This window comes from Pieris napi, chromosome 13 (genome assembly GCF_905475465.1).
Source record: "Pieris napi chromosome 13, ilPieNapi1.2, whole genome shotgun sequence".
Lineage (NCBI taxonomy): Eukaryota > Metazoa > Arthropoda > Insecta > Lepidoptera > Pieridae > Pieris > Pieris napi.
In genome coordinates, this window is record NC_062246.1 from 8197785 (window position 1) to 8214020 (window position 16236).

Here is a 16236-nt window from a genome sequence, read left to right on the forward strand (position 1 = left end):
ATGTAAAGAACCATTTATTCCCTTTGTGTTGGTTAAACATTAGATTAATGGCAATTATTTTTTCGAAGAAAAAAAACGTCAAAAATTTGAACGTTATTTGTTTAAACAAAATTTAAAACCAACCGCCCAATGCTGAATGCGCGATTTCCCGTCGTGCGCCGTTTTCGTGTCGTCGCCCGCCTACAGTAATTTAAAACTGAAGACGAGTCATATTTCACTATACGAGTATTAATTAGTACTCTTTACTTTCTAGCATAGATTCTATGCTATCCAACCAAGCCAGTTTGTTTTAAGTTTTTAATTTTTATGCCAAAATGAATAATAACATGGAGGACGCTAAGGACCTAAAATGGAAGATTATTTTTTTAATTTTGAAAGTATGTATTACACTAATCACTACATACCTGGTAAATTATTTATTTTTAATGAGATAGCATTTAATATTCTCAATAATCAATTTTTAAACATAGATTTTAGATTATGATAGAGATAGATTATTTACGGTTATTCTTTTTCGATAACTTAGGATTTATTTGTTACTATTATTTTAACTACTAAAATAATTTTGATAAATTTATTAGGCCTTTAATTTTCCCTTTTAGTACATGGTCCTTGTTTATAAAATACAATGTTTAATTACTAAAAATAGTTTCTTATGATTTTATATTACTTGCAACAGATTTTCAATATAAATATATACATATTATTAATTTTAGTAAACTATGTTAAGAGTGGATGTCATAACCTAGGTTAATCATATAAAATAATATAATATATATTATATAAAATTTAGTCTTCTCAAAATAATTTAAACTAAATACATTTAAAAATACAAAAAGAATTGTGACAATACTGTAATATGTAAATGATTTAATTCTGTATGTTAACTTTTTTATTTTATAGTTATGACTGTTACACTTATCTCCACAACATATTTGGAATATCAAAGGCTTAATTCAAGTGTATAAGTGATTATTTATCTAAAGAGGTTGCATAAATCTGTTGAAGTGTTAAGATAATACTTTAAAGTTTAGAAAACAGTTTTTGAAACATTGGAAAAATTGTGTACTGGATTGATTGTCTATTTTATTATCATTTTGCTAAACAGTTTGTCCAACAATATTTCTGAAATTTTCTAAGAAGCATTATACTTATGACAACATAGTATGGTCTGCCGTCTGACAGAGTTAGCCTATATAACTATAACATAATAAACACAATTTCAGATATCTAAAGTAATGAGATTGTTTCAAAGTTGTACTAAAAAGATTCAAATGCTGACAACCCTCATACTGATTACTTTTGTAATGACTGGTTTCTATATTCTTATGTATAGGAAGTTGGATGATGACATGTTAAGAAATAACCCGTAAGTATAGTCTGTTTTTTAACTATGATATACTAAGGTATATGAATGTCTTTGCACTAATTTGATTCCAGACTTGCATTGCTTGCTTTGATTTGACTATCTTTTTTATCCAATAGCCTGTTAATATATGACATTTAAATTTTATTTTTTATTATTTTAGAGATAATTTAAACTTCTATATTACTTAATTAAAAGTAATTTGTACTTCTATATTAATTGTTCGATTTCTTGTAAATGAGTTAACGAAATGCCTTCGACCTTCCTTGTTGCTATGAGACATCAAAACATAATAAAGTTTCAAGGGCTCATGAATAATAGCAAAATTAAAAATCTAATTCTTTATAAGTATAAAATTTGACGATTTGACGATTGTGTGTGTTTTATAGCACTTTTTCGTAAGGTCCAACAAGGCCCGGATAGCTCAGTCGGTAGAGCATTGGACTTTTAATCCAAGGGTCCAGGGTTCAAGTCCCTGTTCGGGCGGCCAAAGTTTTTTTTATTTTAACGATCAATTAGTAATTATCATAAAATACCACTGATCTACATATAGATGATATCTGGTACTTTTTATAATATATAATAACATTTATAATATAAGTTTTTTTTTTCTTACAACTGGTGATTGATCTCAGTTGTACCATCGTTTACGTTATAATTAATTATATAAAAATAATATGTAAGGTTATACGTTTAAATTACTCTGAACTAATAAATATTCTTTTTATTAATATTATTTAATTAAACAGGTTTCATGTTTTTGAAGAATCTTCCGAAGCCGATATCGGCTGTACATTTCCGAAAGTAGATCCGTTTTCGGATGTTGCCATGAAATTCAATCGAGATTTCCCTAAAATTGTTTGTAAGGGCAAAGACTGGGTTGTGTGCAATGTTAGTATTAGTAGTTAGACCTGGAAATACAAGAAATATCCAAAAATGTTATTCAAATCACAGTAGTACTACACTATTTTTAAAAAATTCAAATGAGGTTTCTTATGACATTATCGTAATAAAATAGTAATGTAAGTTTTGACATACCTGTTAATTAACACAATTTTACTGTTTTAAATTATATTTTTGCATTTGCTTGCTAAGCTAATTGACTGGCAACTTGACTTTGGACTTGACTGATTGTAAAAAAAATATCTATATGAAATCAGAGATTATAATAATATGAGCGAGCGCAACTCCAAAAACTTGTACGCAGTCCTAACTAGATACAGGTGATAGGTGAAACTATATTTATGTTTGAGGTTCTAAAATACGAGCATTATAATAATATAGGGCAACGGTTTTTAATGACTCACGCTACCTAGCACTATTTATACTATAATTTAACTATTTTTATATAGTGGTTCATAGTAAAATTCGCATTGCGCAAATAATCCGGAAATCCTGAGTTCGATGCCAACAAAAATTTTGGAGGAATGGCGTACTGTTTAGATTGACTTCTTTTGACACTACAAATAAGTCTAGCTTAAATTATAAGCAGCGGGTTCAAAGCAACGACCTCAGTTTTAATTTCAATCTACTGGATCCAACTCGGTCCAACGCCTCATCACCATAATTCTCCACTGTATACTCAATCTGTACTGTCCAGTGTTCTGCGTTCCTGTGCAAATTCAAAAATTCAAATTTCAAATTCAAAAATCATTTATTCACGTAGGTAACACACACTACACTTACACACGGTACACTTGTGATTCGTCATTAAAGAAATAAATATTAATGCTTCTAATTTTACATTTACTGCCAGTTCTCAAATCAAGGGCGTAGAACGGAAGAGAAGAACTGGCAATAAACTCTCCGCCACTCTTTTTAATCGCCATGTTTTTTTTTTTTTTGTTTTTTTTTACACAACGTTTGTAAGGAGCTGCAACCATTGCACTGTCACAACTCACAAGGCAAGATGTCGGCCTCGACCCCACTCGAGGCATTTCCTCTGCTTCGAATTGTGATATTCGTTTATTAAAGATAACAAACTACGAAACAATTAAATAAAAAAGGGTGCGTGTACTTTTATGTACGCGCGTAAGAAGTTATACTTCTTTGGCATTATTAAAAATAGTTTTTATTGCATGCAAATAATTAATTACAATTATCAAAGACTGGAAAAGGAGTCATTATAGTCAAGAAAGTTCAGTTTACATTTGAAAAATTTAATAAATAAATATTTATTATTATTGTTTTACATTAAGTGTAACATAAATTCTATTATTATTCGAATGTTGTTTAAATTATGCCCAATGCCGTAGCATCTTCCGTGGGCAACTTCACTCTGTTAATTTTGTGTAACGGTGCGCGCGCATCATAAAATTTCACTCTCATCAATTTTTCATAACGCGCCTAAAGAAGTATAACTTCAATAACAAAACAAATTAAATAATGATTCTTAGAAGTAATAGAAGAAATCTTAATTATCCACCAAAGCCACAATACAAATCAACAATTGATTGACTCGATCATATCATAACATTTCCTGATAATAATAACATTCCCGGACTTTATATTCTTATTACACAATGAGGCGAATGTTGTCATAAATTTTCCAGATGTCTGAATGCTATGTTACCAAAGAAATACTCGACACTGTGAAGGACATATCTTGTACATACAAAGATATAATATATGTCGATGATCACACATACATAATCGCAGATGGTGTGAAATTGTTCAACGATGAAAAATACATATTGAATCAAACCGATTATTTTAAAGTGTCTTGTTTTGGATATGATAAGAAAGGGTGAGTATTATGAAACTATACGTTTTCTAGGATTTATGTACTTCTTTAAAAAAAATATCGGTTGTCTGTAAAGTCTGTTTACTGACGATAGTTGAACGTGACAACGTTATAAGAAAATACTTATGGAATGGTTGCATTCTTCAAAAGAAAATTTTAATTTTATTTGTTAGATAGATATTTTGTATGGATATAGAGAAGGAAGTAAATGGAAATCACAATTGAATTGATCAAGTTACATTTATTTGTACGCATAAATACAATTATGTCAATTTTTGTGTGCAAGCGAGAGCGCGAAACGAGTGCTCTCGCTTGCACTTCAAGCCTTAATTGAACGCCTCAGAGCGAGGTAACGCCGCATGATTCATGTTTTTTCGTGCGTGCAGCCGGCTCCATCGAATTATAAGACGTTGTCACGTCAAAAATGCATGTGTCAGAGCATTGGCGCTTCCGTCAGCTGCCATTGTCAAATCAGTTCAAAACCGTTGATATTAGTTATTTACTTGATTAATAAATTGCGACTGTTTAGTGCCGATAGTTATTTAGTAGGTGTATTATTATTACAAGTTATTTATTAGCGCTTTAATCGCTTGAAACTTAAAGACGTCATAATAAAGTAATCATTTGACAATCGTATTCGTCTACTGTTCGACGTCCTCAGTTCGATTGAGTGGTCGAATCAAGCAGAAGCTCTATCAAATTAGACTATCTTGATTTTAATTGCAGACTAAACTAATTTATCCCACCATTTTTAACAATTGATCTAAATAAAGGCTTATTTTTGTTTATATTCAGGTTGTGCTTTCTCGTTATTCTGCTTAGTTCTCCTTTTCCCTGTCCTCTTTCACTGTATTTTCCTCCCATTGCGTCACATAAAATGTATTCTTATGTTAATTGCCTTAAAGTAGTGACGCGTTGCGGTGTAATTTTTAACAGGCGTTGGGTAAATCTTTTAAAGCTACCGTATGGATCCTTCACCGTTTTATACAAATACATTTTACCTCGGAGCAATATCAAGGTTTTTTAACTGATGTCTATAGAATTAATACTTGCCTGTTAAAAATTGCATAGCAAAGTTGTGTATAGTTTAACGCAATAACGAGTGCGATCAGTGGTTGCGGAACTTTTTCCTGAACGCGACGCCCTGAGCTCCCCACATGAGACGACCACGGAACACAGTGTCACAGTGTCTGAAGTATCTCCTTCGGAGCTGAAGACAGCAATAACACGCATGACCACTAAAAAAACTGCACCTGGTCCCGATGGCATGCACGGACGAGTGTTAGCTCTGGCCCTCGACGCTGGTCTTGACATGCGCTTTCGAGGCTTCCTCACGAAATGTCTTAGAAATGGCCCCTTTCCGTCGACATGGAAGACTGGGTTGCTAGTTCTTCTAAAAAAAGGTGGAAAACCTACAGAGTCACCATCAGCGTATCGACCTATAGTTCTCCTAGATGAAGCCGGTAAGCTCTTCGAGCGCATTATTGCCGGTCGGATTTACAATCATTTGGAAACTATAGGACCAAACATACATGAGGCTCAATTCGGCTTCCGGAAACATAGGTCAACGATCGACGCAATTGCGCGCCTGCGAAGCGTCTGCGAGGAGCAGGTGTCACGGGGCAGAGTGGTTTTCGCGGTATCGTTAGACATCGCGAACGCTTTCAATTCCTTGCCATGGGACTGTATCGCGGACGGCCTACGCCACCACGGCCTACCGGCCTATATAAGAAAATGTGTAGCATCGTACCTCAACGGCCGCCATGTTATCTTCCCGAAACAAAATGGCATAGGGAGTCCTCATCAAGTGCGGCGTCCCACAAGGCTCGGTTCTTGGCCCCCTTCTTTGGAACATAGGTTACGATAGGGTGCTGCGAGCGAAACTAGTCCCTGGAGTGTCAACTATATGCTATGCAGACGACACCCTCGTGGTCGCTATTGGAGAAGATTTTAAGGAAGCGCGCCTCCGAGCGACAGCTGGAGTAGCTCGGGTGGTTTCTGAAATCAAGAAGCTCGGCCTTGTTGTCGCCCTTCAGAAATCAGAAGCTATATGCTTCTACGGCCACAGAAAAGCTCCAGACGTAGACATCATCGTCGGCGGAGTAGCTATCCGGGTCGGTACTACGCTCAAATACCTTGGGCTGATTCTTGACCCACGGTGGACTTTCAGACCACACTTCGTGGCACTTGCCCCTAAGCTCACCGCCACCGCAAACATGCTCTCGCGCATAATGCCAAACCTCGGCGGGCCGAGTGGGGGGTGTCGCCTCTTATACGCAAATGCGATCCGGGCAAAAGCACTGTACGGGTGTCCCATATGGGCCGACAAACTGACCGGGTACAATCGCACAATACTCAGGCAGTCGCAGCGAGTGGTCGCTGCCAGGGTTGCGAGGGCGTACCGCACTGTGTCTTATGACGCAGTGTGTGTTATAGCCGGTACCGCACCATGGCATCTCGATGCGGCTGCTTTTAGCGAAGTATATTGGAGGAGGGCCGAAGCTCGGGAAAAAGGGGATAACCCCACACTGGAACAATTAAACGCGTGGCGAGCCTTAGAAGACCAGGAATTGTTAGTAGAGTGGGAAAGAGAGCTGGCGGATGCGAGTGCCGGTAAATATACTACCGAAGCCCTCAGACCTTTGCTTCAACTTTGGGTAAAGAGGCGCTGGGGTCACCTCAGCTATCGACTTGTGCAGATGCTGTCCGGACACGGATGTTTTGGTAGCTATCTGCACAAAGTAGTAGGGTGTGAGGAGTCACCAACCTGTCACCACTGTGTCGGAGACAGCCGGGACGACGCCCTGCATACACTTAGGGACTGCCCAGCATGGGAAGCGGAAAGGAGACCTTTGTTAGATGCCCTCCAGGGCGAGGACGCAATACTGCCAAACGTAGTGAAAGCCATATTGAGCGCAGGAAATGACGGCTCGTGGAAAATCTTCTATAATTTCTGCGAGTCGGTCATGAAAGTCAAAGAAGAAGCGGGAAGAACCAGGGAGCTTTGTCCCGGAACCCGTCCGCGGCGGCGAAAGAAACCGCAGGCCCGTCAAATCCTCGCCACCTAAAGAGTGCCCAAGCGGGGAAGCAGGGGTCCATGCGTTCAAAAGAAGGGATGGTGATCCATCCCTGCAAGCACTGGACCCGATCTCCCCTAGCTATTCCTAAAAGCGTATGGCCCGATCTGTGAAGGATACTTGCTGTGTCAAGTATCTTCACAAATCAACAATGGGCGGGGAGAGGCGGACACAACCGCCGCATCGCATGTCGGGAAGCGGATAAGGCTCTGCTGTTACCGCATCCCGCCTAAGGCGATGGTTGGTGGCGCCTTGGGGTTTTAGTGGGTATGCACATTCGCGAGTCCCACATAACCTTCCCGCACTAAGCAGTCGCACCGCGGTGGGGTATGCGCAATGCATTTCCCCAAGTAAAAAAAAAAAAAAAAATTACGAGTGCGAAGTCGCAGGAGCTGATTAGAAATGATACTACATATCCATTTAGAATATCCTTGATAGTTAAAACTCATTGAATATTTTGTGATTTTATGCATGTAGATCTGAGTCACGGGGTTAAACAATCTAATTTAATATAATATATAAATTAAGTGACTAAATAAATTAACCAAAATGGATCTCACTTTTTACGGTTGCAGAACAGATTTGCGAGACTTGTTTTTTTTACAAGTTGTGTTTTTGATGGCATTGTATTAACTATTGCATAGAAACCTTTTTTTTTGTCTAGAGTAAGTTTCACAGTCGAGACACACTAAGTATGATTTATTGGATTTGACATACGAAAGTCATACTTAGCGCTGAGTCTCCAGAATCTTAGGATTAGGTTAGGTTAGGGGTTGTGCATTTCTTAACGCTAATAATAATAAAATATCACGGTATTCCATTATCTACACAATTATTTAAAATGCCCATTTCTTTACTCCAGTTTCTAAACAATTATTTAAAACGCCCATTTCTCCATTTCAGTTTTAACCTGCTATCTCGTAAATGGCAAGGATATAAAGCTGGTATTCGCCCAATGGCAACATCTACAGACATCTCGCCTGACAGCCTTAATGTTCTCATACTAGGCTTCGATTCGGCTTCTTATAACGGCATCGTGCGTAAGCTGCCTAAAAGTTATAAGGTCTTGGTTGAAGAGCTTGATGCTGTTATACTAAATGGGTGAGTATTCATTCATAAACAGAAGGTCAGAAGGCAGAAGGTCTCACCTGATGTTAAGTGATACCGCCGCCCGATGGACACTCTCAATGTCAGAGGGCTCGCGAGTGCGTTGCTGGCCTTTTAAGAATTGATACGATCTTTTCTTGAAGGACCCTAAGTCGAATTGGTTTGGAAATACTTCAGTGGGCAGCTGGTTCCACATACTGGTCGTTGTTACAAGCAGAGTCGGAAATAGGATATACCGTATTAAAAATTAAAAATTGTCATTTACAGATACAATATAGTTGGAGATGGCACTCCCGACGCTCTTTTCCCCATTTTATCGGGAAAGCATGAATGGCAACACCCTAGGGCTAGGCAAAAATTCTCGAAGGACATTCATTTGGACCCTGATTTGTTCATATTTCATACTGTTAAGCAGAATGGGTAAGTTTTGTAGTTGAACAATGTTTTATGACGTCACAATTATAGGTTTTGTGACGTCACAAGTATAATTAATTTTTTAGATACCAAACAGCTTATTATGAAGACATGCCATGGATTGGTTCGTTCCAATACCGATACAATGGGTTCAAAAAAGCGCCCGCGGACCGTTATTTGCGTCCGTTTTTGATGGAAGAAACAAAGTCCGGGTCCAAATGGTGGCATGGGAAAAAGGGCCGCTACTGCATCGGCGATAAGCCGCAGTATAAGGTGTTAATGGATCTGACATTGCAGGTTGTTTAAATGTTTAATATTTTAACTACATACGAGTCGTATTTAGTAAATAATTTCTGATAAATGCTCTGATATATTTTATTTTTAATTATAAATTAGACGATTATTTCAATGATCGTAATCCTTGGGATTTATTTGCTCCAGTTCAAACAATTTGTATGTCTCAAAACTTGGCGATTAAAAAGAGTGGCGGAGAGTTTCTTGCCAGTTCTTCTTGCCTGCTCTACGTCCTTGACTTGCGAACTGGTAGTAAATAAATGTACTTGGTTACCTATATGAATGAAGTTATTTTGAGTTTGAGTTGTTGCTATGAAAATTATATCAGGAACTTATTTTTTGCAATTATAAAATTTAATTATTTTGTTGTAAAATGTAAAATGGGATAGACCTTATGAATGAAATAGACATAAAATAAATAGATAGAAATAGATAAATTTATTGATCCTCATAGAACACTAAATAATCTCACTGGGTAACGAATCTAAATATTCAAGGTTACTCGTACATGCCGTCATACATTATATTTTTATGTCAATCGCAAGTGTCAATCAATCTTTCCCGATAACGGTAAAACTAAGTCCATTGGTGCAGAGCCGGGAATCAAACGTACGATCTCAGGGATGAGAGTCGCACGCCAAATCCACACTGCCCCACAATAGAGATTTTAATAGTAAAACAAAAACTTGGTTTCACATTAGTTATTTATTGGAAAGCTCGACTAAATTCGCGGCTAGGGGGCCTCCACTCCTTCCTTGTTCCAAAGTCTCCAGACATCTCTGTATATATACCATCGTATAGCATCGCTACGCCAACAATCGTTTTTTCCCGCGGCTATAGATTATCTTTATATATATAATCCTTCTGTGAGTGTGTATGTCACTGAACTTCTCTCAAACGACTGGACCGATTTTGATGAAATTTTTTGTGTGTGTTCATGGGGATCTGGGCATGGTTTAGATTCACAAATCAGCCCGCCAGATGGCGCTGCAGTCGGTACTTTCATACTTTGCTTTACTAATCGCTTGAAATATCATGCAGGACAACGTCTGTCGGGTCCACTAGTATTTATATAAATTTACTTAAATTTCAGTTCCTTAATGTTCAAGCAAAGAAATTCTGCTTCACGTTCATAGCTGATGTGTGCCATGATGAGTTCGATCTCATATCGACCGTTGATGATGACTTAGTGGGCTTATTAAGGCATTTGAAGACGTCAAATACTTTGGAAAACACCCTGTTTATACTCATGGGAGACCATGGACCTAGGTACGTCAGTTACGTGTACGAAATTAATAATTAGTGGTCGGAAAAATATTAATTATAATTCTTTTTCGTTTAATTATGCACAAAATCGAAAAGAAAATACCTTTTTTTGGTATAAAGTTTGCTTTTGAGATAGTAATAGACACGTTTTAATAATAATAATTATATAATAATAATAAATCATTTATTTGCAAGAAAGTGGTACATTTAATCCGTATAATCAGCCGTATAAAAATAGGCATGCAAATGTCATATTAATTTTTATAATGTCATACAATATGAACACAAACACAATGTCACAATAATAAGCTAAGCTATTTATAATTAATGTCGAATGTATAATTTTTTGAATATTTGGCGTTTATTGTGAGATAGTATTTATAAACATGAAAAAAAAGTAAAAGCGTGCTCTCTTCTCATGTCTGATCGTCGTGGTCTGCAACGAAGTATCTATGGCGGACTATCTCCTTCCACCGGTTGCCCCTCTCTTATGACAGTGTACAGTTTTAAGGACGATGTCTCTTTTACTTGATCGGACCATCTGGTTGGTGAACGGCCACGTGATCTTTTGCCTTCTGTGTTACCAACTACGATCAGTTTCTCCCAAGTTCTCATCGCTTCTGCGCATTGTATGGCCGAAATAATGTCGTTCAATCGGTCTCCTAAATACAAAAGCAAACCTTTTCATGTCATTTTTATTCTTCTGATAAATTCTTAATTTTGTGCTTCAAAGACAAAGACCAATGTTGTGTTGACCCGTGTAATTTATTTAATTTTGTAAGTTTAATCACATTTTTTTTTGTCATTTAAAGCAAATAAAATTATTAATCTATTAAATGTGAATTATGGAAGACGTATGCAAATGTATGTATTCTGTATTTTATATAAATAATGGCTTGCACTTCTCCATATAAAATTTAACTATGAAATTTAACTTTTTGTACTCGCAATTCTCTAAAAAAGATGTACAATATCTATCTCTAATCTATGCTAATAATCGGCTAGACCGATGTTAGTTATCTCTTGTTTGTTGAATTCTTCTCCGCTCCGAATAGCAAAATAAGTAATCAAATATCGGATAAGCTATCGAATAACAATAAATTAATTAATTAATTTTACGAAAGCAAAAAGCATGTGGTGCCATCTGACGAAATAAGTCCATCAGATCATTCTTTTTTTTTTTTATGGCTTTTATTTGTGCCAACTGGGCACAAGGTACTTCGCCAGTGTCGTGTAGATGGAGAAGGCACGATGGAGATTGATCTGTCATCAGATCATCAAATATTTGCAAATATGTCACGAAAGTGAGTGATATGGCGGTTTTTGGCATCCAAACTACCAACGAAATAAAACATGTCTATATTTGCAAAAAAGTTGTATAATAACATCTATTATGAACATACATTAATGAAATCCTAATTTAAGTTTAACTAAAGTTAACAAGATATTATTAGATTGTTAGGCGGAACGAAGTTCGCCGGGTCAGCTAGTAATAAATATTTGAGAGAAACTATTGCTATTTTTTAGATTCTCACCAATGCGAAATACATATCAAGGGAAAATGGAGGAACGTCTTCCGTTTATGGCCATACGTTTGCCGGAAAGACTGAAAAGGGAACGTCCCAATGCGATCTGGACTCTCCGGTCAAACGCCAAAGTCTTGACAACACCTTTCGATATACACACAACGATTTTGGACGCAATTGGACTGAAAGATTACGCAAGTGATTATGCTGTGCCTAATACTAATATTTTGCGGGGATTGAGTTTGCTGGAACCGGTAATATATCTATACTATCTATACTAATATTATAAGAGGAAAGATTTGATTTTTTGTTTGTTTGAAATAAATAGGCTCCGAAACTACTGGACCGATTTCAAAAATTCTCTCACCGTTGGCAAGCTACACTATTCCCAAGTGACATAGGCTATGTTTCATTCAAAATTAGGGATGCTTACTAAAACTTGAATAATCTTGAAAAATAAACAAAAAACTTCCTTCAATCGTGTGCGCTGCGAAAACTATTAATGATAGAACAAAATAATGTATTACAATTTTTCAGGACACATCACTATCTATAAAAAATGTCGCGATAGCATGTCTCTATCTTTTATAGTTACGTCACAATAAGCGTCCTTTTATTAATTTCTTTTTATTAAAAGCCACCGCTAGAAAAGGCTCTTTATTCGTACCTAGGTATTGATCCTTATCAAAATAAATACCAACGTTTCACATAAGCTACAATTTAATGGCATAACCACCAAAAAAGCATGGTGGATTGGTGTTCTCCTGCCGTTTCTTTTGAATAGTTTACTACTATGTAATATAACAAAAATCTTAGCCACAACAACGCTTGGCCGAGTCTACGAGTTCATAGATAAAACGATTTTATAGAAATTTAAAAGATAAGTTATTTTCAAATATGTTGCTCTGTGGCTTTCAATGTATAAAACCTTAATCTGTCCTGCACTCTTAACTGAAGTATTTCTCTTTCCCTCAAATTGTATTTACGCTGTGATGAGAAGAGACAGGTGAGTATTTAATTATGACAGTGTAATTAGATTAAATTTTTATAAGATGGTAGTTTTGAGCGACGATCGTTAAAAATGGTAAGGCATTTATTCAATATGAAGAAGCGTTGGTATAGTGGCTTCATCGTGCGCCTTTCAACCCTAAGGTCGTGATTTCGAGTCTTGGCTACGCTTTCTTATGTGCTAATTAACACTGTCGTACGATGAAACGTGAGGAAAGCGGCATACATTAGACCCAAAAAGGACGGCGTGTGTCAGGCGCAGAAGGCACTTATTTCCATTTACAAAAATATTTTTTTTAAAATAAATTTAAGAGTTATGTAACCTAAAATTACATAAGTTATATTTTAGTTAATATTTAAATGCGTAAACAATATCGCACTCTTGAAGCCAATACGAGCGCTTTAATTTTATCACACTTCAATACAATTTTTTTTATATACAATTATTTAATTATTTTTTTACAATTTTGTCCAATAACTTAGTTTGTTAATACTGCGTCGCAACCCACTACCCCTAATGTTATCTTAGTTATGTTTTAAACAATTAAAGCCAATTGTTACCCAGCTTCAAACAAAGTGATTTATTTGAACATACAACAACCGCCACAAACTTAATTCTTTTTAAAACATTTTTTTTAATTTAATATTTATTTTTAGATACCCTCCACTCGTAGTTGCGAAGACGCAGGAATTCTACCCCATTGGTGTACTTGCACTAATAGCAAGTGGCATGACGTTGACAAAAAGGATCCCAATTACTTTACAGTGGCCAACACATTGTGCGACTATATTAATAATATCACTTTGGAAAAACGGTAATTTAAATCGTAATTTTCAGTAGTAATTTTTGGCGTTCATATGATGACAATATGAAATTGATTTGATTAGTAACTCTGAGATTTTTAATATAATTAATAAAGTAAACAATAATTCCTATTTCTACTTGGAAAAGATGAGATTTTGTATTGTTCCCCAAGCCTTTAAAGATATTTTATTGGTTCTAATACAAGCGTATAAAAAAATGCTACTATGCAAAACAACTGACATGTGACATGTTGCCACATTACTGTCAAATGACAACTTATTCCAAATTCAAATTTGACTATTTTTATTCTCTAAAGATGGACGAGGGCTCGACAGACCATATATTTTTTAACTGTTCTTTAATTAATGACTCGTTATTTGACCATCTTTCTCCAGATTTCCCTCGTCCATGTAACCTTAACTCCCTACTTTCCCTCCCATCCAGCCCTATCGTCAAAATTTTAGGGAAATTTATTTCTGTTAATAATTAAAGTTATAAATAAGATTCTTCCCTCCATACCTTGTAGTTTAATGTTAACCTCTTGTATATGTTAACGTAAAATTGTAAAAACCGTTAGATTGTAATCTATCGGTTATCGGTATTCGGTAGATTGTACTACACTAACTTAGTTATCATTCAAACTTCTTTGGTCAATTACAGATTAATTTTACTTCCCAACAATTTCATATAACTACCGAATAATAATACGTTAAATTGCAAGCAGTATGTTGAGTTGACAATCTTTCGACAGTTTACAATCTCGCGAGATAGATTACAATCTAACGGTTTTTACAATTTTACGGTGACATATATATTATTAGATGTCTGTGTGTGTTGTCTTTATTGTGACGTCATTTTTGTTTTGTGTAACTCTGCTTAGATTAAATTCGATCTATCAAATCTATCCTCACCGTGTGAAGACTTAGAACGCGACATTGGCGGAATTGTGATTTACACAGAAGTCGCCATTATAAATAAAGTGAAGTGAAGTATTCTCTAAAGCTTTTTTAAATTATGTTTCAGAAGTCAGTGTGCGGAGAGGAAGTTAACGTCAGTAGAATGGGTTATAAAACGCGATGGTCAGAGCTCGAATACTTACGGGAACTCCGTCTACTACCAACTGGTTGTGAGTATATAAAAAACTAAAAAACAAACCAAACATTTATAAAGAAAATTGATATTTTTGAAGTTATACTTCTTTAGGCGCGTTATGAAAAATTGACGAGAGTGAAATTTTACGATGCGCGCGCATCGTGACACAAAATTAACAGAATGAAGTTGCCCACGGAAGATGCTACGGCATTGGACATAAAAACAACATTCGAATAATAATAGGATTTATGTTACACTTAATGTAAGAGAATAATAATAAATATTTATTTATTTAATTTTTCAAATGTAAACTGAACTTAATTGACTATAATGACTCCTTTTCCAGTCTTTGATTATTTAATTGTAATTAATTATTTGCATGCAATCAAAAACTATTTTTAATAATGCCAAAGAAGTATAACTTCTTACGCGCGTACATTAGTACACGCAGCCTTTTAATATACGTTAACAACTAACTTATACCGGGAATCGAACTCAGTTTTCCGTCAATTACAACACGGGAGAGCAGCAGTAAATTTCAAATTTCAAAGCCCAAAATAATGTTAAATCTCGTAAACTATTGAAATTGAGTAATACATTTATAGATTATAATGAGCCCTGGCAGAGCGATTTACGAAGCGACACTTCAATATCATACCGGTAACGGCTCGTTGACGGTAACAGATAACGATATCTCGAGGATTTCTGCGTGAGTAACATCATTTTTAGAAACTTGTTATTTAAATGTATTAAAAGCCTAGAACTTAAGTTAATAATGAAGTTAATTTTTTGTGTTTTAAGGTTGTTTAATAAATTAAAATGTTAGTAGAGTCTGGCTAATGAAAGTTGATACTGAAAAAGCGCGGAAAATTTAAAAAATATCAGCATGGCAGCCCTAAAGTAAAAAGGAAAGTTGGAACAACTCACTTTGATACTTTGACATTCATTTTTATTTTACTAGTGGATGCTTGCAATTTTTAGGCTTATAGGTTTTGTGGACATAAGTTTCATCTAAGTAGATTATTGGCTTGCCTTTTGCACGTTTCGATGCAATGGTACGCAAAAAGCGATGTCTTCATGCAGCTATATCATATCGTTCAATTAATAATGAACGTTCATTTTTGTTTTTCTTAAATTCATAACCGTTGGCTTATAATCTTAAGACTATCTGTAAACGAACAATAACATTATCTAAAGTAACTAAAACTAATATGTACTTATTTAAAATTAAAAAAAATATCAAGACATTTTGACCCTACTAACTTTAGTGTTGTCATATAAAAAGTTTGCAAAAAAATCCAGTATCTACTTTCGTTAGCCAGACTCTATAAAACAACTGTTTTAATTATGAATTAAAATATCGTATATTAGTATCGTTCGATTACTTAATTTTAACAGCTTAAATTTTAATACTTTTTTACAGGTACGGCAGTGAACCAGCTTGTTTAGATGACCGCAACCCATATTTAAATAAATACTGTTATTGTATATAGCAATTTGTCCTTAATAAAGCTCTTAAATAATTTTGTTGTTTTTTT

The 16236-nt window shown here is 35.4% G+C and overlaps 1 protein-coding gene and 1 non-coding gene across 3 annotated transcripts; both read left to right on the forward strand.

The window, feature by feature from the left end:
* Nucleotides 1–141: 141 nt before the first annotated feature.
* Nucleotides 142–16222, forward strand: LOC125055170. 2 transcript variants are annotated; one of them, XM_047657457.1, is made up of 13 exons: nucleotides 142–377; nucleotides 1227–1369; nucleotides 2116–2257; nucleotides 3919–4112; nucleotides 8090–8287; nucleotides 8561–8713; nucleotides 8794–9004; nucleotides 10095–10270; nucleotides 11795–12047; nucleotides 13459–13616; nucleotides 14630–14732; nucleotides 15304–15407; nucleotides 16122–16222. In XM_047657457.1, the coding sequence occupies exons 1-13, from the start codon at nucleotides 315–317 to the stop codon at nucleotides 16189–16191; spliced, it is 1968 nt and encodes a 655-aa protein (XP_047513413.1). In that variant the 5' UTR covers nucleotides 142–314; the 3' UTR covers nucleotides 16192–16222. The 2 variants fall into 2 exon arrangements, with proteins under 2 accessions (XP_047513413.1, XP_047513414.1); XM_047657458.1 differs by lacking the exon at nucleotides 2116–2257 and having other exon boundaries at nucleotides 142–1369.
* On the forward strand, nucleotides 1780–1852 carry Trnak-uuu. Its single transcript has one exon. It is a non-coding gene; the product is annotated as a tRNA-Lys (tRNA).
* Nucleotides 16223–16236: the final 14 nt, after the last annotated feature.

Bases quoted from the DNA above. Each gene is read 5' to 3' on its own strand.
- LOC125055170 (XM_047657457.1), top strand. From the start codon at position 315: ATGAATAATAACATGGAGGACGCTAAGGACCTAAAATGGAAGATTATT. The intron at 378-1,226 runs GTATGTATTACA...ACACAATTTCAG, and splicing joins TTATTTTTTTAATTTTGAAA to ATATCTAAAGTAATGAGATT. The intron at 14,733-15,303 runs GTGAGTATATAA...ATACATTTATAG, and splicing joins CCGTCTACTACCAACTGGTT to ATTATAATGAGCCCTGGCAG.